This window comes from Carettochelys insculpta, chromosome 27 (assembly GCF_033958435.1).
Source record: "Carettochelys insculpta isolate YL-2023 chromosome 27, ASM3395843v1, whole genome shotgun sequence".
In the NCBI taxonomy this organism is placed as follows: domain Eukaryota; kingdom Metazoa; phylum Chordata; order Testudines; family Carettochelyidae; genus Carettochelys; species Carettochelys insculpta.
This window is the reverse complement of record NC_134163.1, coordinates 7,860,412-7,887,266: the sequence shown is the minus strand read 5'-3', so window position 1 is coordinate 7,887,266 and position 26,855 is coordinate 7,860,412. Positions and strand designations below refer to the sequence as shown.

Here is a 26,855-nt window from a genome sequence, read left to right as displayed (position 1 = left end):
CCTATGTAAGAGTATTTTTTTTATTTTTCACTGCACACAATTCTGCTGATTTTCATACATCTTTGAACTCCAGGAGATTCTTTTTAAACATGTTTATTGCTTTTATTGACTTGTCAAATAATGACATCGGGACACTGTAGTGGAGCCAACACCAAATTAATAGAAAAAGGTTTTCTTGGCAACATGGCTAAGTTAAAAATCCATGTTTTGTGCCTTAAATCAAAGCATTTGTTTTTATTACAAATGTTTTTACGGCATTTGTCAGTACAATATCTAGGTAGACTTCATCACCACTTACACACACACGGGTGTGCATAAGCTTCAGGTTGATTTTTTTAAACAAACTCCTTTGACCAAGAGTTAAAGCACATTCATCACTAAAATTAGAGATTTTTTTTTCCCATGGAGACAGCAGTAATAGCTATGCAGCTGTAGCAATGTTACCTGCTGGGAGGCTGGCACTGGCTGCACTACTGGAGCCTGAACAGATGCAGAAGTACGAAGTGCTACAGAAGTCGCTGAATCTGATCCGCCCTCTGAATTCTGCATGCTCACTGCAAAAGAGGACAAAGGAGACCAAATAGAAAAGAGGCAACTTCACTGACTTACGGTTCTTTCAAAATAAAGGAGCTCACGTAATCAGAGTCAAAAAGACAAAAATCCCAGTGGGATCTCTAGCCTGTCAGAGAAAGATAACGATCTTCCCCCTTGAAGGATTCTTTTCAGTTTGAGTTCTAATACTACTGAGGCATTAAATTAAGAGAAATTTACACAATTGTTCCACAGAAGGAGAAGGAAAGGGAAGGAGCTGAAAATGTGCTTCTAAATATAAATATTCAACAACAAGTGGCATTGAGAAATTACTCTGTCTTAACAAAGTGCATCTACTATTCACTGGAACAGAGGCATACTCGAACATCAAAAATTACAATTCCTTTCCTACCCAGTTGTAACAGAGTTAGCTACCCTCCAATTGTTCCAACAAAGCCCAGTGTCAGACAAGCTGATAGGTACCCAGCAATGAAACAACGAAACAGTGTGTTAGAACACTGGTTCTCAACCTTTCCAGACAGCTCCCTTTCAGGAATCTAATGTCTTCATACCCCAAGTTTCTTCTTACTTAAAAATCTACTTGTTTACAAAATCAGGCATAAACACACAAAAGTGTCACCACACACTATTACTGACAAATTTCTGAGTTTCTTATTTTTACTGTATAATTATAAAATAAATCATTTGTAATATAAATACTGCACTTAAATTTCAGTGTATTGTATATAGAGCAGCATAAACAAGTCAGTGCACAAAAGTTTAGTTTGTACTGACTTTGTTAGTGCTTTTAATGTACCCACTTGTAAAACTAGGCAAATATCTATGGCTATGGCTGCACTATAGTTGCTATTTTGGGATATATTTGCATTATGCAAATTGCGTAAGTTATTTCGAGTTATGAGTACAGTCGAGCTGTAGCCTAGATGACCTGATGCACTTCCGGGAAGACTTTTCACTGCGCACACTCAAGGGTATGTGCACCCCTGGTTGAGATCCACTGTCTTAGAGCCATGCCCCCACTGACAGTAATATGCTCCTGCAACAGTGAGGACACTCCTGACAGATTTTATTTTATATATAAAGTGACCTTATATTTCTAAACTGAAAGCTTAAAAAAACTAAATAAACTCCAATCCTTTATCAAAACCTAGGGCTACGTCTACACTAGAGAATTTTGTATACAAAACTGGGGGGGTTTCCACAAAACCCCTGGAGCATCTGCACACAAAATGTGTTTTGTTAACAGAAACTGTTGACAAAAAAAGTCATGCTGACACTCGGGGGGGGGCCTTTTGTCAACAGAGCCCATCGAAAGATCTATCCCCATTTTTGTGTAGATTCGATCTGTTGATAGAAATTTTGTCAGAACATCTCTTCTGACACACACTTCTGTCGACGGATGCTTCTAGTGTAGATGTGGCCTAAGAGTTAAAAATCCCAGTTATGAAGTTTTGTTTTTTATCTTTTCTTCCCTTTTTGCTGCTGAATGCAACAGAATGAAAACTTCTAGTCTCTATCATCACATATTCTCTTCTGGTTTTTTTCTTTATCTAGCTCTTTCTAGCTGACACTAACTTTTTAGAACTTCCTCAACTTAGGCTACATCTACATTACTGTGATCTGTCGACAGAAATTACTGTCAGAAGATATCTTCTGACAAAACTTCAGTCAACAGATTGCGTTAACAGACTAAAGTGGATCGCTCTGTCGATCTGCTCTGTCAACAGCAAAAAGCCACACTGCCCAGCTGCTCTCGCAACAAAATGGCCAAATGGAAGTACAGCAGACAGGGCTGCCTGGAGTCCTGGAAGCCCTGTCTGTCAACATAGGACCCTCTGCAGCATCAACACTGCCAGACTCTGTCAGGAAAGGCGTTCTGCCTCCTGTGGGGAACAGGAGAATGCTGACGACAGAAGTGCCACATCTGTTGATTTACTGTTGACAGAACGCATATGTAACGTGGGTACGCTGCCAGTTTTGTCAACAAAACTGTCTAGTGTAGACCTTGCCATTGGGAAAAAAGATTGAAGCAAAAAGGAAAAAATACAAATGAAGGGGGAACAAAAAGACAAATTCTGCCTATTATTCATTTTATTGCACTTCCTGGTGAAGAGGGGAAAAGGAAAGCAAGGAGAGGGGAACAAAATACTAAAATTTACATGATAAATTTTGTTTCAAAAATTTCACAGCCAAGTTGGGAAGGTGGGGGAGCTGAACAAAAGATAGCTCTGTTTTGACCATGCAAAATGGAAACAACTTCAATAATCTTCACATTATTTTTCCAACCAGCTCTGACCCTGGACAAATCATGTTTTGTCTCTCTCAACTTCACCCTGCCCCAAAAAGCTGATGAGTCATTTTCTCTTCTATGTTTTTCCCGGACAGGGACAGGTCAAGACAGTAGATCTGGGACTAATATACTCTCAGATCACTGCTCAAAAACCAGCTAAACGATCAGGAAATAATCAACAAGAGAAAGCCCTGCCATATTCTTTACCATAGTTCATATCCTCCTTTCTCCTTGGTAACTGCGCAGAATAGGGTTGCATACAATTCCATTATATCACATATCTGCTTCTTTGCCTCATTGCCTGAACGTATTCTTGAAAGGCTATCTGAACATTCTTATTTATAAGAGTTCAACTGCAGCAGTACAAGGTGGCAATTTTATATATAACAGGGTAATTCTTTCCCTGATGTTAAGAAATAGTATTACATCTGTACCAGTTCCAGGGCCTACATTACTTGCAAGTGGACAGTTGGCCATCACGAGACCTTTGGTGAAGATGATAAGCCTATACATCTATTGGAATAACTGCCTTCGGGAGAAGAAAGGGATAGTTTTAGTATGTATGTTCCCAACCCTATAGCTAACTGATGAGTACGATTTTATACCTTGCTACTCACAGCTGTAGGATTAGGTTATATAAAAAGGTGGTAACCGATTCAATATGAACAAAGATTTTGGTTTAAGTTTGAGGCACGCTGAAAGGCAACAGGAAAGTATCCTGAACTTTTGGCTCCCTTAACATATCCAACACCAAGAATTCTAACCCCTGATTCAGGGAAGCGTTTAAGCATATTCTTAAATCCCACTGAAGTCTTTGTTAAGTGCCTGGCTGAATAGGGTCCTTCAAGCAGGTACAACATCGCCAAGCAGGCATTTTTCTATTGAAAAGATCATGGAGTTTGGTTGATTTCACCAGATATCAATACACTTTTTAGATTCCAAGACCAAAAGGAACCACTGTGATTATATACTCTTACCTAGCCCTATGTAACACAGGCCATAGAACTTCCTCAAAATAAGGTCTTTTGAAATAGGGCATGTCTTTAAAAATATCCAGTGTGAACATAAAAATTGCCAGTGATGGAGAATCAACCATAAGCCTGGGTAAATTGTTCCAGTGGTTAATTATCCTCATTCTTAAAAGCTCACGCCTATTTCCATGACCGATCCTGGTATGGATGCCCCACTGATGCCACTTCCAGCTCTATACCCATCACAAATGAAAGTGATAACACTAATCAAAGTCTCACATTTGTTTCAGGTTAAGATTTAGAGCCAAACTTCTTGGAACTCCTGATTAAAATACAAATCTCAACATACTCAACAATCTCATCTGTGACCTTTATAACACAGGAGGTTCAGCTACTGATTAATACAAATGCATATTGGAAAACATAATCCCGGCTATACATGTAAAATGATATGGTCTAAATTAGCTTTTACCACTCAACAGAGATATCTTGGAGTCACTGTGGATAGCTCTCTGAACACATCCACTCAATGTAAAGCTGCAGTCAAAAAAGCAGACAGAATGTTGGCAATCAGCTCGTGTGACACTATGGGCACCCAGGGGTTGCTGACCCCTAGGGTATATGATAGAAGTCTATAAAGTCATAACTGGTGTGGAGAAAGTAAATAAAAAGAAGTAATCTGATGACATTCAACAAGGAGAAGTGTAGACTCCTGCACTTGGGAAGGAAGAATCCCAAGCATTTTTATAGGCTGGAGACCGACTGCGTAAGCAGCAGTATAGCGGAAAGGGACCTAGAGATTACAGTGGATGAAAGGCTGGATGTGAGTAAACAGTGTGCCCTTGTGGCCAAGAAGGCTAAAGGCATATTTGGGTGCATTAGGAAGGAGCATTGCAAGCAGGCCTAGAGAATTGGTTAATCCCCTTTATTCAGCACTGGTGAGGCCACATCAGGAATATTGTGTCCAGTTTTGGGCTCCCCAGTATCAAAAGGATGTGAATTTGCTGGAGCAGGTTCAGCGGAGGGCAACAAAAATGACTAAAGGGCTGGAGCACATGACCTATGAGGAGAGGCTGAAGGATTTGGGCTTATTTAGTTGACAGAAGAGAAGACTGAGGGGTGATTTTAAGCAGCCTTCAACTCCCTCAAGGGGTGCTCTAAAGAGGATGGAGAGAAATCGTTCTCAGTGGTGACAGACGGCAGAACAAGGAGCAATGGTCTGAAATTACAGAAGAAGAGGAGTAGGTTGGATATCAGGAAAAACTACTTCACCAGGAGGGTGCTGAAGCACTAGAATGCATTGCCTAGAGAGGTGGTGAAATCTCCATCCCTAGAGGTTAAGTCCCAACTTGACAAGGTCCTGGCTGGCATGACTTAGATGGGGTTGATCCTGCTTGAAGCAGGGGGCTGGACTAGATGACCTCTTGAGGTCCCTTCCAGCCAAAAATTAAAACAAAAAAAAATCCTCCTTCCCTTAACAAGAGAACTAGGGTCACCAGATTGACCTTTGGTCTAATCCACTATGGCATTTCTTATGTTCAGAAACACATCTTTTCTTCATTTGCAATTTTCCAAGGGGCTTTTCACAGTGCTGTATGAGACTACATCTCAAGTGTAATAGTAGTATGTTGCTCCCAGTTGCCCTCTATGAGCCTAGTGCTTGCAAGGGATGCTCTATACCTTAGGATCAGACCCTGAAGCACCTGGTTTACAAGAGATATCTGTGAATTGCAGATATAGTTGTAAGAGGAACTATGTGAAAGTGGCACCATCTCAAGTATCTTCCACTACGTTTGTTTTCAAATCCTGTCTACTCACCTTTACTGACAAGCTTTTATTTCCCAGGGACTCTGAACATCCAAAAGGGCTAGGAAGGAAGATAGGAGCAGGACCTTAGTTTCTCACACTTGCGTTATCAACACAGTCATCGACAGAGAGAATCCAGCCAGATTTTCAGATCCGAAATGAAGCTGGCACCACGAGCCATTAGAAAAGCTGAGTAAATATGAACTGGATCCCCAGAAAACCTCATTGAATAATGTCCACCTTCCTTCAAAGTTGTTCCATGCTTCTTGGGAAAGGAAGAGGAAATATGTTCTTGCTTTCTGCTCAGATTCACTTGTGCAGCTCATGAGCCTACAACATAAACAGAACTCCTACACTCAAAATGACAACTCCTTCTCTCTGAAGGTCTGTAGACAGGGCCCTGGTTTTTGGGAGGACATTTGCTTTCACAGGAGCTGAATGTTGCAGGGAAATAGCAAGGAGCACAGCCGAAGAAATTTTTATTGGCATAAATAGGAGTCAAGGATCCAATTTCCACTGAAAATCAAGAGAGCTGGATGCATAACTCCCATCCCGGGAGTCTCCCACTACTGTGTCAGTTAGAATTAATGCTATGTCTCCACTACAGCATCTTACTGGCATAGGTTTGTGCTGGCATACCTTTGCTAGCACACCCTGCTATTATAGATACAGCCTATCCCAACAGAAAAAATATTTCTGTCCGTGTAGGAACACCATCTCCCTAAATGATTATAGCTGGGGGGAGGGGTAGCATTACCTACATCAGACCAATGTCTCTATGCCAACATAACTTTTTAAGTGGAGACCAAAGTGAATAGCCACAGCTTAGATGACAGCCCTGATTTATGTCAACAGGACAACAGCTGCTAACTTCTTATATAGCACTGTAGAAATTCTGCTCACATCCATGAAACTGAGGCCTGCTACAAATTGTAAAGGGACTCCTTTTTTCCCTCTGGTTTCTGACCTGTCCTGGGGGCATCAATTTCCTGGCAGTCTAGATCAATTGCTTCTAATGCAGGCGCAGTTGCCTAAAGTTAACTTCTGATATATTTCACTGATGCAAATTTTGCAACTATCCATATTAGAATTGGCATAAAGAATAGAAAGATGCTCACAGCCAAGCCACATGTGCCCCATGATCCTGACACCAGGAGGGCACTGAAGCTACTCATTAGCAATAAAGAGTAACAGAAATATTAAAAGTGGTAGACGGAGCCTAGCAGCCAACTAATAAGCTGACACCTGAGCAATACCATTTGTCTTAATAGACTTGTATAGATGAAAATAACTTGTTAACAACTGTCATTCCACTCAGCTCATGAAGCACAAGCTAAGAAGAGTAAAAAGAAGTCAGTTATTTTGGTCTGTAAAGTCAGCGGGACAGATTCCCAAAGGGCCGAGCTCTGTAGTAAGAAGCGGCATTTTAAAAAAATAAATTCATTTTGCAGATTAAGGCAAGCTTTAAAACTCTGCTTGTCCAATTCACCTAGAGATGCAGCAGTCAGTGCTTGTGACGTCACAGTTCTCCCCCCGCCCACGCCAGATGTAATTGGAAATGTCTAAACTCTGGATTGCATCATCATTAAATGAATAAGGCAAATGCTGGAGGCTGCTGTACTCTGGAAACCTTCTGTTTACACACAGCTATCTTCGTATCCAAGCAAACAGCAGTGACAGGAAAGGAAATACAGAAAAAGTGTGTAACTTCTGGGTTCTATTTCTGGGTCTATCAGCAACTTGCATTATGACCTTGAGCTAGTCATTTCCCTTCCCCTGTGTTTCAGTTTTCCCATTTGTAAAGAAAAACCTGATAATCTTTCCTATATAAGGTATTTCTAAGATACCCACCTCAGACTGTTAACCCTCAAAGGAATTCTAAAAAGACTAAATACAACTTAGAAAACATTGAAGATTGCTGACACCAGGCAATTTTCACATATTCCAGTTTTTTCTGCTTAATTCATAAACCACACTGTCTGAGTGTGATTGTCTTGTCCACTTTAATCCATTCCCTCTGGACTTGCCTTAAAAAGCTGGGGAAAATAAAGATCAGTGATTCATAAGTCTTTCCATCATCGGCATTGCAGTGAGGAAAAAATAAAAATAGAGTGTTCAGGAGTAAATATTACACAGCTTTCCTCATGAATGTCTGTTTTAACTTTGTAACAAGGAAAACTCCTTTCAGTACCAATTCCTGGACTTAAACAATCAGAAAATGTAAGTTTATCCCTGATCCTGTATGTGATTGTACAAGGGTCCTGATTCTCAAGGGGTTCTGTTGACAGTGAGTTGACAGAACACAGCACTTTTGTTGACAGCCGTCTCTTGCTCCCCATGAGGAATAACGCCTCTGTCAACAGTGATCTGTCGACAGAAAGACAGTCTGGATGTTCCTGGGGGCTCTGTGTCAACAAACAAGGCTTCTGGGACACTGGGCGGCCCTCTCCGCCGTGCTTCTGGGTGGCCGAGCAGGTCGCTCTTGCAATACACTTACCAGTTTGGCCACGATCTGTCAACAGAAGTTTTGTCGGAAGATATCTTCCAAAGACAACCTGCTGTTAACAAATCCCTGTAATCTAGACATACCAGAGACTGTGGGTGAGAGCACCCAAATGCAGACTTGTGGCCTAAAGAGAAAAACAGCCAGTCTACAGAATGTTTTAAGAGAGCATCACCCTTCAAACTACAGTGCTGAGGCCCTGAACATATAATATTGCAGCTGATCCAAGTCAGAGCAGGGAGTCTGCCTGTGAAACAATATTTCATTAACTTAACTCTAGTATTCTGGCCCTGTCTCAGCAACATATGCAAGCACATGGCTAACTTCAGAGCAAGAGAGTATCTCCATGAACTTACGCTCCTTTAGCAACCAGGCCATAAGTGAATCCTTTATGGTACTTCCTTAAAGGTGAAGCTCTTTACACGTTATTTTTATACAAAGCAATATATGTAAAAATTGTGGTGTTGCCATTTGTGATGAACACACAAATATTTAAAAAGATCAAGGATTATATAACTCAGGAAGCATGCTGCTGAGTGACACTAACACCGATGCACACGGAACAGGGTTGCCAGGAAGCATGCTGCTGAGTGACACTAACACCGATGCACATGGAACAGGGTTGCCCACCCATCAGCATTGGCCTAGAGTCTCAAGGAATTAAAGACTAGTCTTTTTAATTAAAAAGACTATGCTGTGTGATTAAATCTACAGGAAAACATCCAATCAAAATTGGTGACCCTACCATGGAAACTAGCGCACAGATCATAGATTTTAAATACGCCACAGCACCAATATTAATTTATTCTCTCTTCTTTTTTAACCTGAAGTAAAAAGTACACCAAAAAAAAAAAAAAAAATCAAGCAGTAGACAAAGTCTCTCCCAATCTGAAACAATCAATGGAGATATCACATTATGAGGTACAAGAATTAATACTGCTAGTTGAGCATTTTGAGAGACAAAATTTATGTTAAATCTATTTTGCGTCGGAAAAAAATCAGTTCATCTTTATGATAAAGTTTATTTGGCCACCATATTTTTTAAACATCTAAGATCTTTTTATCATCTTTTTGACAAATGTTTAAAGAGAAGTTTGTAAAGTAGAACATCATATAAGGGACAAGTCAGTAGTGTAGAGGATGATCTGGGGTGAAATCTTTGTGGAATAGTAGAAAAAACCTACTACTTTACACTTCACGCTTTCTTCCTAAGGATTTTAAAGCACCTCATAATTATTAATTAAGCTTCACAATATCTCCTTGAAGACAAGCTATTACACCTAGATAGTAAACTAAAGCATAAAATGCATTTGGTTAAGCAACTTGTCCAATGAAAAACAGTGACTCAACAGCAAAGCTAAATATTTGGAATATTGAAAGATACTAAGTCTTCACTTCACTTCATGTCTCCCATCTGAGGATTTCAAATTAAAATAGTACAATGTCCCAAATACAATAAAGTGCTGAATTCCACATGTAGCTGAGACTAAAAGCTCTCCGATACACACTTGTGCTTATTCTAACATCATTACACAAAGAATTCCAGGGGAAAATATTAAGCCATATTAAATAACAAATAGAGGAATGAAAGTGGGACAGATTGACATGACAAAGAAACAAAAAGGTATCGCAATTCAGCAGCATCCATAATATCAGATCAAGGCCAGCATTTACTAACACCTTCTCATGATACATTTCTCTTTACAGCAATACTACATTATATCTTTGTATTTATCACTATCATTAATTATGAATAATATTTCCTTAAGATTTTCAGCTGTTCAGCATTTGTGCTGTTTCACCGATACTGAGCCATGAAGAGGGCAAATTGGCCTCAGGGTAATTTAATGGAATATAGTTAAATTTCTAGTCCAGTATACTCACTGCATGCAAAGTTGTATAAAGAATTTCCAGTTTTATTATAGTGACAGAGAGATACCTGTGTTAGTCTGTATTCTATCAGAACAAAAAAGCAGTCCTGTAGCACTTTAAAGACTACAAATTATTTTGTCAGTCTTTAAAGTGCTACAGGACTGCTTTTTTCTTTTGATCAGTTTTATTATGAGTCTCACAATATGTGGCAGTGTACTTAAAGCTTCAGTTCTTGGAAACAAGTGGTTATGTCAGAAGCTCAGCTGTTGTTTAAAAGTTATATATATATTAAGGATGTCTAGCCTTTAGGGTTGCAAAGAACAGCTTGAAAATGTGATCCAAGTTCATGCTAAAAAGCTAATAACCCCAAAAGTATTGTTTGTTTATCTCAGTATTTAAGCCAATTTAATGACTTTTAGGGGGCCTGAAATATGGATTTGGAATTCTTGAGAGCTGACAATGCTGAGTTTGTATTATCCATATCATTTGACAAATACCATAAAAGAGTGTAAAAGGTCATATTTTAAAAGTATATCCAGAAAGATGTAAAGTGCAGCCTTAACTTTTAGAATTACTTGACCTGAATGATTTCTCAACCTTAACTGTGGTTGCTGAAATCAAAACAAACACCTAAGTTTGCTTTGCATGGAACTTTTAAGGAAGAGTAAAATTTTAAACAACAAAATAAACAAACAAACCAACCATCCTATGTTGTTCAGCTTCTGGAGCTTCTACCCAGGGTTAGTTTGCATACAGATTATTTTTTTAAAAAAATCTGAAGTGAAGAAACCCATAACTGCTGAAATCAGAAGAAATAATTTCAATTATCAGGCCATGATGTTCTTCACATGCACTAAGAGGGTATATACTTTCCCCAAAGTGTGTGTCTGCAGCCATGTACATATAAATATGAAGAGTATTAAGAGAGTTTTAGTATAAACACACCACTGAAGATCTTAGTTCTCTGTACCTTCCACAGTAATTGAAAATACTCAGTCAGAAGGAGGCAGAGGGCTGCAGCTTTTCCATTCCTTGATCAATAAGTGCTTACTCTGCATCAGATTTATCCAATAGCAAGTATGCCACACTTATTTAAGAAAGTATCATGTAGTTAAATATTTTCCACTTCACTTTCCACTTTTGGACTGCCTTCTATTTTAAAAAACTACCTTGAAATGGAATAAATTGTATTTTAACTGAAGCATATAAAGCGTAGGACAGGAGTTAGCAACCCCTGGCATGGGTGCCAAGAATGGCACTTGAGCCGATTTACATTGGCCCGTGAAGTGAGAACTCAGCCCCTCCCCTTCTGCCCCATGCAGCCTGGAGCTTGCTCAAAGCCATGCTGCCTGTGGATTAACAAAAAGCCAGTTAATACTACCAACCCCCACCCAAACAGTAAAGCTTTGCAGCTTAGTTTATTTATTAATGAAGCTGTCATAAGTAGGACTGTTAGTGATTTTAGAAAGTATCACTGGCACTTGGACTGTGCATAGAGGTCAACAGGTCAAATTTCATCACTCTACCTCAGAAAGGTTGCTGACCCCTGGTTTAGGAGATAAACCTTTTTTAACCAGACATTGAGCCATTGACCACTACCCATTGGGCCCGTCCATCAAGCCAGCTTTCTATCCATCTCACAGTCCATTTATCCAATCTATACTTCCTTTAATTATGGGCAAGAATGTTGTAGGAGACTGTATCAAAACTTTGCTAAAGTCAAGGTATATCACATCCATTGACTTCCCCATGTCCACAGAGCCGGTTACCTCATCATAGAATCTAATCAGATTGGTCAAGCACGACTTGCCATGGGTGAATCCATGTTGATTGCTCTTGATCACTTTCCCCTCTTCCAAGTGCTTCCAAATGGATTCCTTGAGGACCCCACCCCATCCATGATTTTTCCAGGAACTGAGGTAAGGCTGACTGGTCTATAGTTCCCTGGATTGTCCTTCTTTCCTTTTTTAAGCATGGGCACTACATTTGCCTTTTTCCAACCATCCAGGACTTCTCCCAATCTCCACAAGTTTTCAAAGATAATAGTCAATGACTTCTGCCAACTTCCTCAGTACCCTAGAAGCATTAAATCCAGACCCATGGATTTGTGTGCATCTAGCTTTTCTAAATAGCTCTTAACCCATTCTTTCCCCACCAAGGGTTGCCACCTCTAGCCCATAGTCGGGGAGCTGACCTTGCCCATGAGGACTGAGGCAAAAAAACAATTGAGCATTTCAGCCTTTCCCACATCAACTGTCACCAGTCACTTCCCTCGTCCAGTAATGGCCCCACACCTTCCCTGATAACACTCTTATTGTTGACATGCCTGTAGAAATCCTTTTTGTTACCCTTCACATTCCTTGCTAGCTGAGATTCCAATTGTGCTTTTGCCTCCCTGATTACCGCCCCCACCCCTGCCCTGGCATTCTCCAGCCATATATTTATACTCCTCTTTAATCATCTGTCCAAGTTTTCACTTCTTATGTGCATCCTTTTTGAATTTAAGCTCACCAAGGATTGCCCTGTTAAGCCAAGCTGGTTGTCTACCATATTTGCTTTTCTTACTATGCATAGGGATGGTTTGTTCCTGTGTCTTCTATAACACTTCTTTAAAATACTGCCAGTTCTTCTGAACTCCTTTCTCCTTCATTTTAGCTTCCCAGGGGATCCTACCCATCAGTTCTCTCAGGCAGTGCAAGTCTGCTCTTCTGAAATCAAGGGTCTGTATTTTACTGTTCACCTTTCTTCCTTTTGTCAGAATCCTGAAACCTACCATCTCATGATCAGTGGAGCCCAGTTTGTCAACTACTTCTATTTCTCCTACTATTTCTTCCCTGTTTGTGAGCAGCAGCTCAAGCTGTGCATGGCCTCTGGTCGGTTCCTTCAGCACTTGTACCAGGAAGTTACACCCAACGTCCTCAAAAAACTTCCTGGACTGTCTGTGTGCTGCTGTATTGGTCTCCCAACAAATGTCCACGTGGCTAAAGTCTCCCATGAGAACCAGGGCCTATGATTTGGAAGCTTCTCTTAGTTGTCTGAAGAAATCCTCGTCTACCTCATCTACCTGATCTGGTGGCCTATAGCAGACACCATACACAACATCACTTCTGCTGATTCCACTTCTAAGCTTAACCCAAAGACACTCAACTGGCTTTTCTCCCTCCATAAACTGGAGCTCTGAGCAATCGTATTGCTCTCTCATATAAATCGCAACTCCTCCTACTTTTCTCCCCTGCCTGTCCTTCCTGAATAGTTTATACCCTTCCATGACAGTGCTCCATTTATGTAAGTTGTCCCGCCAAGCCTCCGTTATTCCAATCAACTCATACTTCTGTGACTGTGCAAGGGCCTCTAATTCTTCCTGTTTGTTTCCCAGGCTTCTTGCATTTGTGTACAAACACCTTAGATAATAAGCTGTTTGGCCTACTTTCTCATTTTGAATGAGTGGTTCTCCTTTGTTGTACCTTCTTCTTTCCCCACTTACCTCAGGGCTTATCTCACCGTCCCCCGACAAACCTAGTTTAAATCCCTCCTCACTAGGTTTCTAAGCCTGCCCACAAAGATGCTCTTTCCTCTCTTCATTAGGTGGATCCTGTCACTTCCTAGCAACCCTTTTTCTTAAAATAGAATCCCATGGTTGAAGAAACCAAATTGCTCTCTCTGACACCACCTGCGCAACCACACATTTACTTCCATGATTCAACAAAGTAAATGCGTGGTTGCGCAGGTGGTGTCAGAGAGAGGGATTTGGTTTCTACCATAAGGTTTGCTGGTGGCTGGGGCCAGTTATAAGCTCCGTGTGGTTTAACATGCCCCTTGTTACGGTATCCAAGCACATTGTTATGTTGATTGAAATAATACATTCAGTTGTAGTTGATCTTTCTGCTACTCAAACTCAGAAGTTCGGTGGAATTATCCTGGCATGCAAAACAGGCTCATAGGGCTCTTGTGAATTATGAGTTATAGAGTGTACCTTTTCAACAGCCTGAGGTAAGTGGAGGGTGAAAATGGCGAGGAACCTGATAATGAGCTGATTCTGGAATTGCTGCTTTTTACTTGATTAAATTGCTTCAGAATGTTATAAAGACAGAAGGCACCAGAACCGTCCACTGATTAAGCTAAATTAAATTAAAACAAAGGCAAAACACTGCTTCTGTAAGAGCTCTGGTTACCTGGAAACACAGATGAACCCAAAACATTGGTTTCAAGGCTTTCAAGGACACCAAGCAGTGTATCAGTAATGTGGTCCTTGTGGAAAAATACAAACTTGGAATTGACTTTTAGTAACAATTGTTAATAATACAAATACACTCTCAGGTTGGATGTCATGGAACTGAATCATGTTACATTCAGGGAAGCATAATGGTCTTAATATGTTTTCCATTAACTTTTCCATTTTCCCTTAGTCTCTTTTCTAAAACTGATTGTTGTTTATAAATTGTATTTGCTTTGAACAATATGTAAATCAGCAGTGGTTCACAGAAGTGCTCAATGTGAAGGAGGCCCCTGGAGTAGAGACCCTAGGGGACTACCTTATGCGATCACAACAAGGCTGGGGTTTGATTTCCCTGTGTCCCCCAGGAATTCTGAGCCTGGCCTTGTTGGGGTCACACGAACTCTGCCACACAGGAGAGTGGAAGGTGAACTCTGGGGTTTGCGGAGGCCTCTGGGTAAACGAAGTGGAAGCAGGGACTCAGATCCTTCCACTAGCCCATTTCACCTGGAGTAGTGTACAAACCGGGAAAGTTTCCCACAATAGCGGGACCATTTTCCGGCTTACCTTAGGAACACACACAAAGTTACAGTGATATTTCAAGTAACAAAAACTTAAGAGTTCTAATTTTAAAGAGAAAATTAGCTTTTTAAAGATAGACAAAGAAACAGTTCACAAACTGTTAACACATGTGCAGACTTGAGCATGATTAATAGATGAAAACATGACGAAATCTGTTCCTTTTCTATAGGCCTGCCAAGTCTTGACTACAGAGAAGTTTCTTTTGCTACAGTTTAAGGCAACTAATGCAGTATGAGAAGTTCAGTTTCTTGGGCTGTACTGGGTATTGTTGGGGTTATCAGCTATAGCTGAGGAAATCAGAACCATACACTCACATTTACTGTACGCCTAGGCCTTTCAGCCGGTCATAAGAAAGTCAGCAGAAGGATAACGTGTTGCAGTTTCAAACATTTTGTTTTGTATGGTTTCCAAACATCTTTATTTAACACATAGCTTTCAGGATAGTTTCTTTACCCTGTTTCTATGATAATGACACAGCTACTAAGTAGTTTCTAAATCAACATATTACTCTTCAAATACTGACAGAAAGGTCGCTGTGTTAGTCTGTTTTATCAAAACAAAAAAGCAGTCAAGTAGCACTTTAAAGACTAACAAAATCATTTACTAGGTGATGAGCTTTCATGGGACACACCCACTTCTTCAGATCATAGCCTTACCAGAACAGACAGTTCAATACATTTTTATACATCTTTAAGACAGATTATCAGGATAAAAGTATACTTGTTGTTTTAAAAATTACTTACAGGGGTTACAAGAAACACTTTAAGGGTAAGGCTACACTAAAATTTCTATTTTGTGATAAATTCATATCCCAAAAGAGAAACCTCATGGCCAAACACCACACTTGAACTAGCAGGGATATTTCAGCGCGATATTTCGTGCCTGCTATCCCACATTGTGAGAGGGATAGCGGGAATTCAAAATAGGCACTTATTTGGAACTTCAGTGCCATGTAGCCAGCACCAAGTTCGAAATAACTTATTTCAAGGTAGCTTATCTCGTTGCACAAATTGTTATTGCTAGTTATTGTAAGTTATTTTGAGATAGGACTACAGTGTAGCCCAAGCCTGAAAGTATTCAGATTGGAAGATTTTTAAAGATCTAAGGCTAGAGCCACATGACTACAGAAGATCAGCCCACTCTGCATTGATCTTCCGGGGTTTTGTTTCACGCGTGGGTCAAAGTCAAACCCAGAACTCCTCAATAGAGGTGAGGAATAAGGAAGGTCCCCAGGACAAACTCTCTTGTTGACTTTTCTCTGTGCAGACAGACATGCAAGCCGACCACCAATAAGTTGATTTTAGTGATGCAATTGGCATAGCTAAAATTGCAAATTGGTGTTCAACTTCTATGTGTAATGTAGACATAGCATTTTTCACCATTCATACCCTTCATTCTTTGAAGATCTCTTATCTTGGACAAATCAAAATAAGCTAGCCAGTCTCAGTTTCTAACTTTTTCTCTACTGGAACAATTTCAATTGCAAATAATGCAGAAGAATGTCTACATACGAAAAATGGATTTATTGATTATACAATTTCAAACATTTCTAATAATGATTAGCTTTTGGAGAAGCACTTTGGGCCCAGCTGCCCAATAGTGTCCCGTAACCACACATATTGCATTGAAATTAAATAGATAAGGATGAAAGTTTACAGAAATAGTGAATCTCTAAGTAAATCGTCTGTTCTTCCCCTTTTCCAAGTCTCCAAAATGTCTCCCAAAGAAATCAGGACACACTGTTTTGCCCTTCTACTCTTCTGAATCATAGTACCAACATTAAGCAATTTAAACCGGGTTGCCTTTCACATTTCTAACCACCCCCCACTTCAGAGAGGACAATTAGACTGTGTTGTGACTTGCCTTTCTTCAGTCATTAAAATCCCATAGGGAACCCCTAATTTTGTATATACTGTATTTCCGGAAGGCCCCCTGGCTAGAAGTAAATAGGTGCCAATTAGTAGGTTGCAGATCTTCATGCTGATAACATATTTAACTTCACTATAAATGACACAGGAGCTGTTATCAGAAGGAGGCAAGAGAGGAGAGAAGCACAGCACTGTACACGTAAGAAGAGAGATATTTACAGGACAGGAACACAGGATCAGGTCCTTCAAGTCTAGTATCCTGCTTTAAACAATGAAGAGTCGGACACTTCACTTGTTGAGCAGAGAAAGATGAAGTTCTTTTCTGAGCCAAGTGGTGGTCAACTTATCCTCACATGAAATTTGTCTACCTTCATTTTAGGGGACATAACTACAAATAGTGGCCATAAAACCTGAGCCCCTTTCAAAACCCTGCTGGTCTAGGTTCTCCTGTGGCAGAGAACTCTAAGGATGTTTACCCATTGTGAGAAATGGAATTTCGCTCTATTCATTTTTACTCCAAAAGATCAGCTTCATCTAAACCTATCTGGTCGCTAATCCATGGTTTATGCTCACAGACCAGCAGCCATGTTAGTCTGTATCTTCACAAAACAAAAAAGCAGTCATGTAGCACTTTAAAGACTAACAAAATAATTGATCCGGCGATGAGATTTCGTGGGGCAGACCCACTTCTTTGGATCTGGAAATAGTCATGCTTATGCCTGCTTATGCTTGTATAGGTTGATCTTTCTTTAAGGAAGCAGGAAAGCTGGTCAGCCCTGGTGAAGTTAATTGTGAAGCGGAAGGATCAGTTCTGTATTTGAATTTAGATGTGGGGAAGTAGCAGCTGTCCCTGTCATGTGTATCTGGTAAACAAACAAATATAGAAGAATCTCCTGCCAGCACATTATTGTTATTTATATTTATGGAGCCCCCTTCATGAGCACTCAGAGAGTTTGGGCAAACAAACCATAAACAAACTGTGGTCGTTCATAAAAAAAAAAATCTTCAAATTAGATTTTAAAATAGCAACTGGTCTGGCAAACTGCAGCACCCTGGGGAGAGCTTCTACCACAGGGACAGCAGCAAAGGCTTGATAAACGTGGTATTTAGGATGGGAAAATGGCAGCAGTATTATTATGACATAAACTATGGGCCCATGCTGGACGGCTTTGAAAGTCACTCAGGGCAGAGGAAGCAAGAATAGAATAAAAAAGGAACTGCTCTGTTTATGGGGAAAGTTCCTAAAGTCCATTTTACAGGCAGGGCTGGAATTCTTGTTTACTATCTGACACTGTGAACAAGGTTCTTTCTTTTGTCCATTTAAATGGTCTGCGAGTATGTCTACTCTGCAGTGCTATTTCAAAATAAGCTATTCCTGAAGAGATTTTCCAGCCTAGCTTATTTTGAAATAATGCTGCTACTTACAAAATGCATTTCAAAATAGCCCTCAGCTATTTGAAATAGAGAGTCTGTGCACTATAGAACCTATTTCAAAATAGAACCATTGGATGCATGATGGCTTATTTTAAAATAGGCGCTATCCCCTGTCAACACAGCCCTCACTTCGAAACAGGCTCTGTTCCTCATGGAATGAGGCTTACCTATTTCAAAGTAAGCCAACTGTTATTTTGAAATTATTTTGAAATAGCGGCTGTGTTGGGTTGACGCTAGCAGGGTTATTTCAAAATAATGGATTATTTCAAAATAACTTTGCTGTGTATATACGCCATGGGTGCATCTACACTTGCATTCCTGTTTCAAAAGAGGTATGCAAATGAAGTAAATCAAAAATGCAAATGAGGTATAAATTTGCGATTTGACACCTCATTTGCATATTCTAATTTCAAAAGAGCTTCTTTCAAAAGAAGAAAGCGAGTGTAGACACTGCTCTTTCGAAAGTAAACCCCATCTTTGAAAGAATCCTTCTTCTCTTTGGCCATTTCTACACAGGCCACTTTCTTCTAAAGTGGCGTGGTAATACACGGCCCGAAATATGCTAATGAGGCATGGATGCAAATTCCCCACACCTAATTAGCATATGGGAAGAAGAGGCCTCTGGAAGAAGGAGTTCCTTCTGGAAGCTCCCCTGGGGTTGCGCTTCAAAATGGCATTTTGGAGTCCAGACGAATGGTCTTCTGGACTCCAAATCATGTGACATTATGCTAATTAGGTGTGGGGAATTTGCATCTGTGCCTTATTAGCATATTTCAGGCCATGTATTACCAGGCCACTTTCGAAGAAAGTGGCCTGTGTAGAAACGGCCTTTGGGAAGAAGGATTCTTTCAAAGATGGGGTTTACTTCCGAAACAGCAGTGTCTACACTGGCTTTCTTCCTTCAAAAGAAGCTCTTTTGAAATTATAATACGCAAATGAGAAGTCAAATATGCAAATTTATACTTCATTTGTATTTTTATTTACCTCATTTGCATACCTCTTTCGAAAGAGAAATGCAAGTGTAGACGCACCCCATGGGTGATCTCTCTGTCCCTTTTCTCTCAACCTATCCACTTGCACAGAAGGCACAGATGTGCTTTCTCTGAAAGCCAGAACTAAGCTTAGGACTCATTAGTCAGGTCCTGGCTCTGGCGAAGGGCCCAAACCAAGTGCAGTAGGAACAGTTCCATTATGGGAGTGGAACGGGGAAGGACTGAGCCAGTTCAATGAAACATATTCAACCAGTTAAAAGAATTTCAGAGCACATGGTAAAGTCTGCCCTAGGAACTGGGCTGAGATCACACCAGACCAATGAGATGCTAAGGAGAAACTCTTCCCGAAACTATTTGTTTTAAATGTGTAAATGAATGAATAATAATTCTGCAATGAATGCAGCAGGAGAAAGGACAGATGATCACTTTTTAAAATGAGGTTATCTCAGAGTCATAGGTTGTATGTTGTAGTCCCAGCAGTACCAGTCATAACTGGCTGCTAATTACTTCATCTGTTTCCTTGCAGGACCGAATGCAACAGGAGAAATCATTTTCCAGCCTGTTGCTTCACTGGAAGTGGAGGGAAATTAAAGACTGGTCAGATCCTTGGAGCTGTTCATGAGGCTATTGGGAATTAGGCATGTGCTGCAATGCTCAGAACTAAAACAACGCCCATCCAAGTAAAGGAAAATATAAGGCTATTCACTGTATCGGACATAAACAGAGATACGATTCTTCATGTAAAGAAGACAGAATGGAAGAGGAGCTTTCACTATACTAGAGACGTAATCCTGGGAGGCACAAACTAATGCTCTTCGGTTAGAAAAAAAATGGTAGACTTTGCAGTTAAGATGGTGGTAAGCCTGGCTGCATTCCAGATGAGTAAGAAAATGGTCTCACAAGCCTCCTTTAACAGTTGTGTCATCTACATAAAGGAAAAAGAGGATGAACTTTGTCACCGAGTTTGAAGTAAATACTAAATGAGCAGCAGTTGTATCACTTGCCCCCGCAAAAAGTTCTTCTAGCCAATATTTTGGCTCGGAGGCAGGAATGTGTGAGAGAAGTCTTGACCTGTTCATTTCTCTGGTGCCAGCATGTGAAGGGGAAGAGGGATTCAGATAACCTGAAACCCCTGCCATTTTATATATCCAATAAAGGGCAATATCAAAGTGGCATTAAAAAAGAAAAGTTTTGTATGTCACAATGTTCATATATCCAGACTGTGCTTATAGTTTATCAAACTGTTGGAGAGATCTTAAGTAATTATGAAATATGTACCCAGCCAGGAGGAAAACTGAGACTTTCCTTAGTAGAACTATATAATGGCTCTTATTTTGAGAATGTTTTAATGGATTACAGGAGAGGGGAGGAGGAGTGCCATCTCAGCTTCACATAAGAATAAACAAAAGGTATTAATTTGGACAAGCTAATCGTGCACCTTGTAAATAGCCACACAGAACTGGCCAAAGCAAATCTGTCACAGACAAATCAAACTCAAACACCATTTAATCAGAGAAAAACACATGCAGATGTTCAATTAAAACTAGGAGCCTACAGTCTTGGCTCTATTTGCACTGGCCCACATTGTTTGTCAAGTAACAACGGTTGCTACGGGTGACACAGTCCACTCCCGTTTCCAAGGGCTGGTTGCTCAGCGACGGAGAGAATACTTCCCAAACCAAACAATACTATCCCCCAGCCTATCCTCCCCCCTTCCCCTGCCATCACACATTAACCAGATTGAAAACACACTTAATATGTCAGTGATTATTTTCAGAAGCCCTGGGATGGCTGATAAATAATTTCTTCTCTATAGTAACTAAAGAGGTGGGGTTGAGGTAAGGTTTATTCTATTTTTTCTGAAATAATAAAACAGTCCAGGCAGGCAGTGTTCTTAAAAGCAAATGTCCAGGAAAGGAGAACTTATAAATCCCTCTTTTATTTTAAAAATATCAACAAATTAAACACTCATTCAGGTGATAATAACTAGTCATTCTGCAAGCAATTGTCTCCTTTTCTAGCTCCTGCAGGAATACAACACAGCAAGTGTACTGCAAAAACTCACTACTACACAAACAAACTGTCAGAGAAGAAGTTTTAAGCTGTTTTTATGTCCTGTAATTGAAAAGCTTAGGAGAAGAAATGTGCATACAGAATTTTTCAGAATTCTGTGAATATGTGAAACTAGTTTGAACTCTACATTCTGCATTATTGTGGTGAGATTTGAAGCTGGGATTAACTAATAAAGTCTCCAAGAGTATTTTAGGAAAGAGCTAAGGTGTCTGTTATGTAAATACAGGAAGTTTTTAAGTATTTCGCTAGTTCAGTAGATATGGAAGATGATCCTAGGTACAATGGCATGAACTGAAAAACAAAAGTTCTGCTGTACTTGCTAATTATTATTAAAGCCACATGCTGCCTTAGATGCTCCCAAAGTCAGTGGAAATTGCATCTGGCAGAATTTGTCTCATTGCTCAGACTTTGAAATCACAGTTCATTCACTTATAAGGTCATCATGACATTGGCTCATCTTCATACTGACTAAAGACTAAGTTTTTAAAGAAAGTTGCTAATTCTAACTCTGAGATTTTTAGGTGTTTTAAAACTAATATGTAATGGAAATGGAAAAGACTTTTTTCAGGTATTAATCCAATGATAGCTCAGCCTTCTAACATAACAAAGTATTCTCTCTTCCACAACAGTAAACTGTAAGTAACAGGAATGAAATCCACAGCACTGGAAATCAGTGCATTACACTCCCTGCAGAAACCTGCGCTTTAATCCTTTGAACTAAGACTTGGTGCTTAAACTGTACAGGCTTTTTTTAATGCCATCACTGACATAAATGTCCTCAGCAATCTTCTGCCATCTAGTTATGTTCACTCCCATGTGACATGGAATCTGTTTTCAGTTGGATGACTTGGTCCAATGGCTCTGTAGAGCATGTGACCACTTTCTGGCGGATGTTCTGAGTGGCATTAGCAGAAACTGGAGGTAATTTCACTCTGTATCTGTAAGCCACACAGGACTTCAGCAAAGCTCAGGGCCAATGAAATTACAAGAGAGAAATATCAGAGGGGTAAGAAGTGAGTTAACTCACGAAAGCTCACGAAAGCTCATGCTCTAAACTTTTCTGTTAGTCTGTAAGGTGCCACAGGACCCTTCGTTGCTCAAGAGAGAAATAAGAGCTGAGAAAACTGAAGGACACATCCCAAAAGCATAAAACCAGCAATGGGACAAAATGCATATTGGGTCCAGTTATCAATATACCTTCTACACACGCTTTGCAAAAATGTAAGCGAATCCACAAGGTGCAGGTAATGGAGAATCAGGCTGGCTGTGTTATCATCATGAACTGATCTCTAACACTCACCTTCCATTGTTTAGGACGTCATTTCATTGTGTGTCACATTTTTCTGAATAAAAAAAAAACAAGCAGCCCTGTGACACCTTAAAGATTAACAATTTTATTTATTAGGTAATGACCTTTCTCAGGTAAGCCCCACTTCATTGGATCTGGAGCAAATGATGAAGCAGGTCTTATCCATGAATGTTTATTACCTGACAAATAAAATTGTTAGTCTTTAAGGTGCTACAAGACTGCTTGTTGATTATTTTGTTTTGTTTTGTGAATCTACAGACTAACGAGGCACTCTGCTGAGACATTTTTTCTGAGTTACGTTACATGCTCTATATCTATTTAAGGCTAAGCTTGGCAGAGACAATAAACTCTTATTCCTTTAATTATTGTCCTAATAAATCAGTGATTGGCAATATCTGATCTTTTTTTTTTCATTAGAATTGAACAATTAATTTTGGACCAGTCAAATACCCAGTCCTATAAAACACTAAAAAGTGTTTTAAGTGGGCTAGGAATCTTTACTGCCAAAGTCTACAGTCCTCATAGGTGATCTTTGTAAGAGAAGAAGTGGGCATTGATCTTTGGTGAAAGGTGCCAGACTATTTGATAACTCTAATCAGTGGTTAGAGCCTCCCAAAGCAAGTAAGGCCCTTTCTATCAGGTGAAGGAGGAGCCACAATTTAAGTAATTTAGTATGAAGGATGCCAGTCTGAAAACTGAAGAACAGAGACCTGTGTTTAACCCTGAGGGTGATACAGAGAATGCAGAAGTGCCTCACCAACATGCCTTAACCTCAGGGGGGCTGACAGACTTGCTGGGCCCCTGGGCAAGGTGGTGAGAAAAGGGAGGGGGGCAGGCTCCATGCTGCTGGAAGGGGCAAGACCTCAGGTGGAAGGGGCAGGCTGAAGCAGCCAGCCCTCAGCACTGCCTGAAATGTGCTACACTGGGCTCCAGCGGCAACTTAAAGGGCCCAGGTCTCTGGCCATTGCCACTGCTGTGGTAGTGGCAGTGGCAACTGGGAATCCATGGTCCTTTTGACTCACTGGACCCTGGGACAGTTGCCTCTTTTTTCCCACCTCACAGCCTGTCAGCAGGCCTGCTTAATGCAGGAAGAGCCAGTTCAGAGAGAGAGAGGGAGGGAGTTTGCTCCCTACATCCAGCTAATTCTTAGTCTCTCAACTAAGGCTGCCATCGAACAGGGTAATGAGTGTCAGACAAACAGCTCTGCTGGAAACTAAACTGAGACCCACCAGCTCATTTTCTAGATGTCCGTGTGAAATGATAACTGCTCGTAATCGCTACTGACCTGGGCTGGATCAAAGATTCACTCCTTCGAGTCAGCCAGCCCCATTCGAGCCTTAAAAACACTAAAAAGTCATAATGCCAAGCCAAGGACATTAAAATAGCAGCGTTTTGAACTCCTGCAATTTTAGTGTGAGTGTGGTGAAATCTGGCATTACTCTTAAAGTCCTGCTTGCTGGAGTCATGTTATTACCAGAGAATCTGAGCTTCCGTTAAAACCAAGCCAAACACACAAAAGTTTCTACCGCTCAGGACTGTGTACAAAAGGCTTGAAAATTTGACTTTCAAGGGCTCCAATATGAGATAGCAAACCAACAGAACCAAAATAGTGTATTTTTTAAAAAAAGTTCATTATTTTTAAAACAGTTGCATGCTTTTTGGGGGAACTGACTCATGATTTTTAAAGGCTAGGGGTTGGCAATGCTGAAATAAGTCTATGCATGTACCATGTCAGCCCAACTCTTTGAAGGTATAAAAAGAGGAAAAATGTTCTTAGTTTCTAAAAATACAGATGAAAATAAAAATCTCAGTTTTCTTTATTTCTTTTTTATGTGTGAATTGCTTAGGTCAATGCAGCCACTTCCCAGTACACATGGAGTTTGCTGCACATGCTGCCTTGCATCCTGAAATAAACATGAAATAAAAATAAGCTCCGGGCTGTACAAGGAAGGAAGAGAGACCTCAGCTTTTGCATGCACCAAATCTGAAGATTTTTTTCCTCAATTCCTTTTCTAAAGCACAAAAAACTGAAGAGGAAAAACGGGCGGGGGGGGGGGGGGGGGCACAGAGACTGATGATCATGCTAGAACTAAAATACCCATTAGTAGCAAATTCCACCCACCTCCTCCCGCTCCTTAAAATATGAGCTCCCTGGGTCAGGTTCCACCCACAAACCTAAAAAACTAGCTCCAACCACATTGCTTAGTCAGACAGGCTTTTTTTATCCTCCAGTGTGTCTAGCTGGCTGCTAGGCAACCAGAACAGCTTTGTTGCTCACATGCATTAAGTAGTAACTATTATTTCATTCCAGTTTTTTAAAGGGTGACAACATGGATTTACAACAGAATGTGCTGTCTCCTGAAATGGAGTGAAATTCTAGGCTAATTTGGAAAGATCCAAACTAAAGGCTACTCAGAGTTTGCTGACATTCCCACAGATGGATCTGGTAAATTATCGGATAATTTAAGCCCACGTGTCACCTTTGGTGTGGGCACACTGCTACCAGTGGGCACTGCTCATGTGGATTGCCTCCAACGGCTACTATACAGCAGCCATTTGATGGAAGCATCCATTAACGATTTCTACCTGTTTTCAATAAGAAGTCCTGTGGCTCCTTGTAGACTAACAGATATTTTGGAGCATAAACTTTGGTGGGCAAAGACCCGCTTTGTCAGACGCATCTGATGAAGCGGGGCTTTGCCCACAAAAGCTTATGCTCCAAAATATCTGTTAGTCTATAAGGTGCCACAGGACTTCCAGATGTTTTTGAAGACTCAGACTAACTCGGCTCGCCCTCCGATACCCGTTTTCAGTTTTTGTTTCTAAGTTTTGATGTTTGTACCGTCTCATTTCTGGTATTATGTGCCCCCCCACCCTCACAGAGGTGGCCCAGGCCACATGGTGCAGTTCAGCACAAAGCATTTGAGGAGTTATAGAAAGAGCACAAGCAGGTGGAGATTGGGACAATCAGATCCTTCCTTCTTTCAGTGAAACAGATCTGCTGTCCAGATGGGTGGAGAGTTACTTCCCTTTCTTCCTCCCCTGGGATTCTACTCTGGCATGGCTCCAGAAGCTTGGGTTTGCCCCTTCATATCTTGGTAGATTATGCTTTTTAGAGACACCTTCAAGCCTGCAAACTGAGAGGGAGAGCTAAAAAGAGCAACTGTGCATCTAAGAATATGGACATAAGCATTATACAGAATAAATTCAAACTTAGCATGCAGTAGTCTAGTTCCCTCTCAAGCTAGACTGCTACTGACATCAGGGGAAGTTTTGATTGAATAAGTATCAAAGTATTGGAATGTAAAGTTTCTTCTAGTTTTAGGGCTGCACATGTTTGGAAATACTTCTGCCATTTTATACAGAGCAAAGATAAATTCCTAGATATCACTGTCAAGATTTATCATGGAATTAGGAAATTAAACTGGGTTAAAAGACAGAAATAGCTATCATACCCTCCAAGAACAGTAGTTCACATGGTAATCAAAAGGGTTGCCAGGCATCTCAGTCAAAAAGGGACTCTGGGTGGCACAGTAGACCAAGACATTAATATTCCAGTCACCAATGCAGCATGAGCCCATGGCTAAGGCACGTTCCCTACCTGCCCTGACTCTGCGCATCTCCAGGAAGTCACTCCACAATCTCTGCAGTCCCTAGGTTCCGGGAGGCTCCACACAATTCCTCCATCCTGAGTGCCAGTGCTGCAACTCCCATTGGCTGGAGACCACAACCAATGGGAGCTGCTGGGCCTCCCTGGCTGCCCATGCACTTAGGGACCATAGGGACTTTGCTGACACTTCCTGGGATCCATAGTAAGGGCCACTGGGACCCTACACCCTAAATCCTCCCCTGCCCCACAAGCTCCTGCCCCAGCCTGGTGTCCCTTCCTAATCCCAACTCTCTCATCTCTGGTCCAAAGTCAGAGCCCACCCCCAGCTGGAACCCACACCCTTTGGAACAACGACTCCATCTTCCAGCCCAGAGCTCTCTCCTGTACCCAAACTTCTCATCCCCTGCCACCCAGCTGAGAGCTCACACCCCCAGCTGGAGCCCTCCCCCACTTGCACACCCAACCCTGCCCCAGCCAGTGAGAGTGGGATAAAGCAAGTGAGAGAGCGAGGGTGGATGGGAGCAGGGCCTTGGAGAAGGGAAGTGGGTGAGGCCTCAGGAAAGGGGCAGGCGTTCGGTTTTGTGTGATTAGAAAGTTGGTAACCCTAGAAATCAGTCTTTGAATTATTTGACAGTTTAAGATACAAATTACTGACAGAAATGTTAAATGGTGTCCTACTGGAAACAAATGGTTAATGAGGTGTTTCTGCATACCATTTATGGCAAAGATCTTACGTGGTACTATACGAAATAGAAAATAAAGACAACATTAAACATTTTT

At 40.8% G+C, this 26,855-nt stretch overlaps 1 protein-coding gene across 9 annotated transcripts in view; it reads right to left on the bottom strand.

Annotated features, from left to right (window-relative positions):
- The window catches only part of RFX2 (regulatory factor X2), a 144,741-nt gene that overhangs the window by 57,416 nt on the left and 60,470 nt on the right, over positions 1–26,855 (bottom strand). For all 9 annotated transcript variants that reach the window (XM_074978401.1, XM_074978397.1, XM_074978396.1 and 6 more), the window contains one exon: positions 445–554. In XM_074978401.1, the coding sequence (XP_074834502.1) occupies positions 445–549 (105 nt within the window). In that variant the 5' untranslated portion in view covers positions 550–554. The remainder of the gene's footprint in view (positions 1–444; positions 555–26,855) is intronic.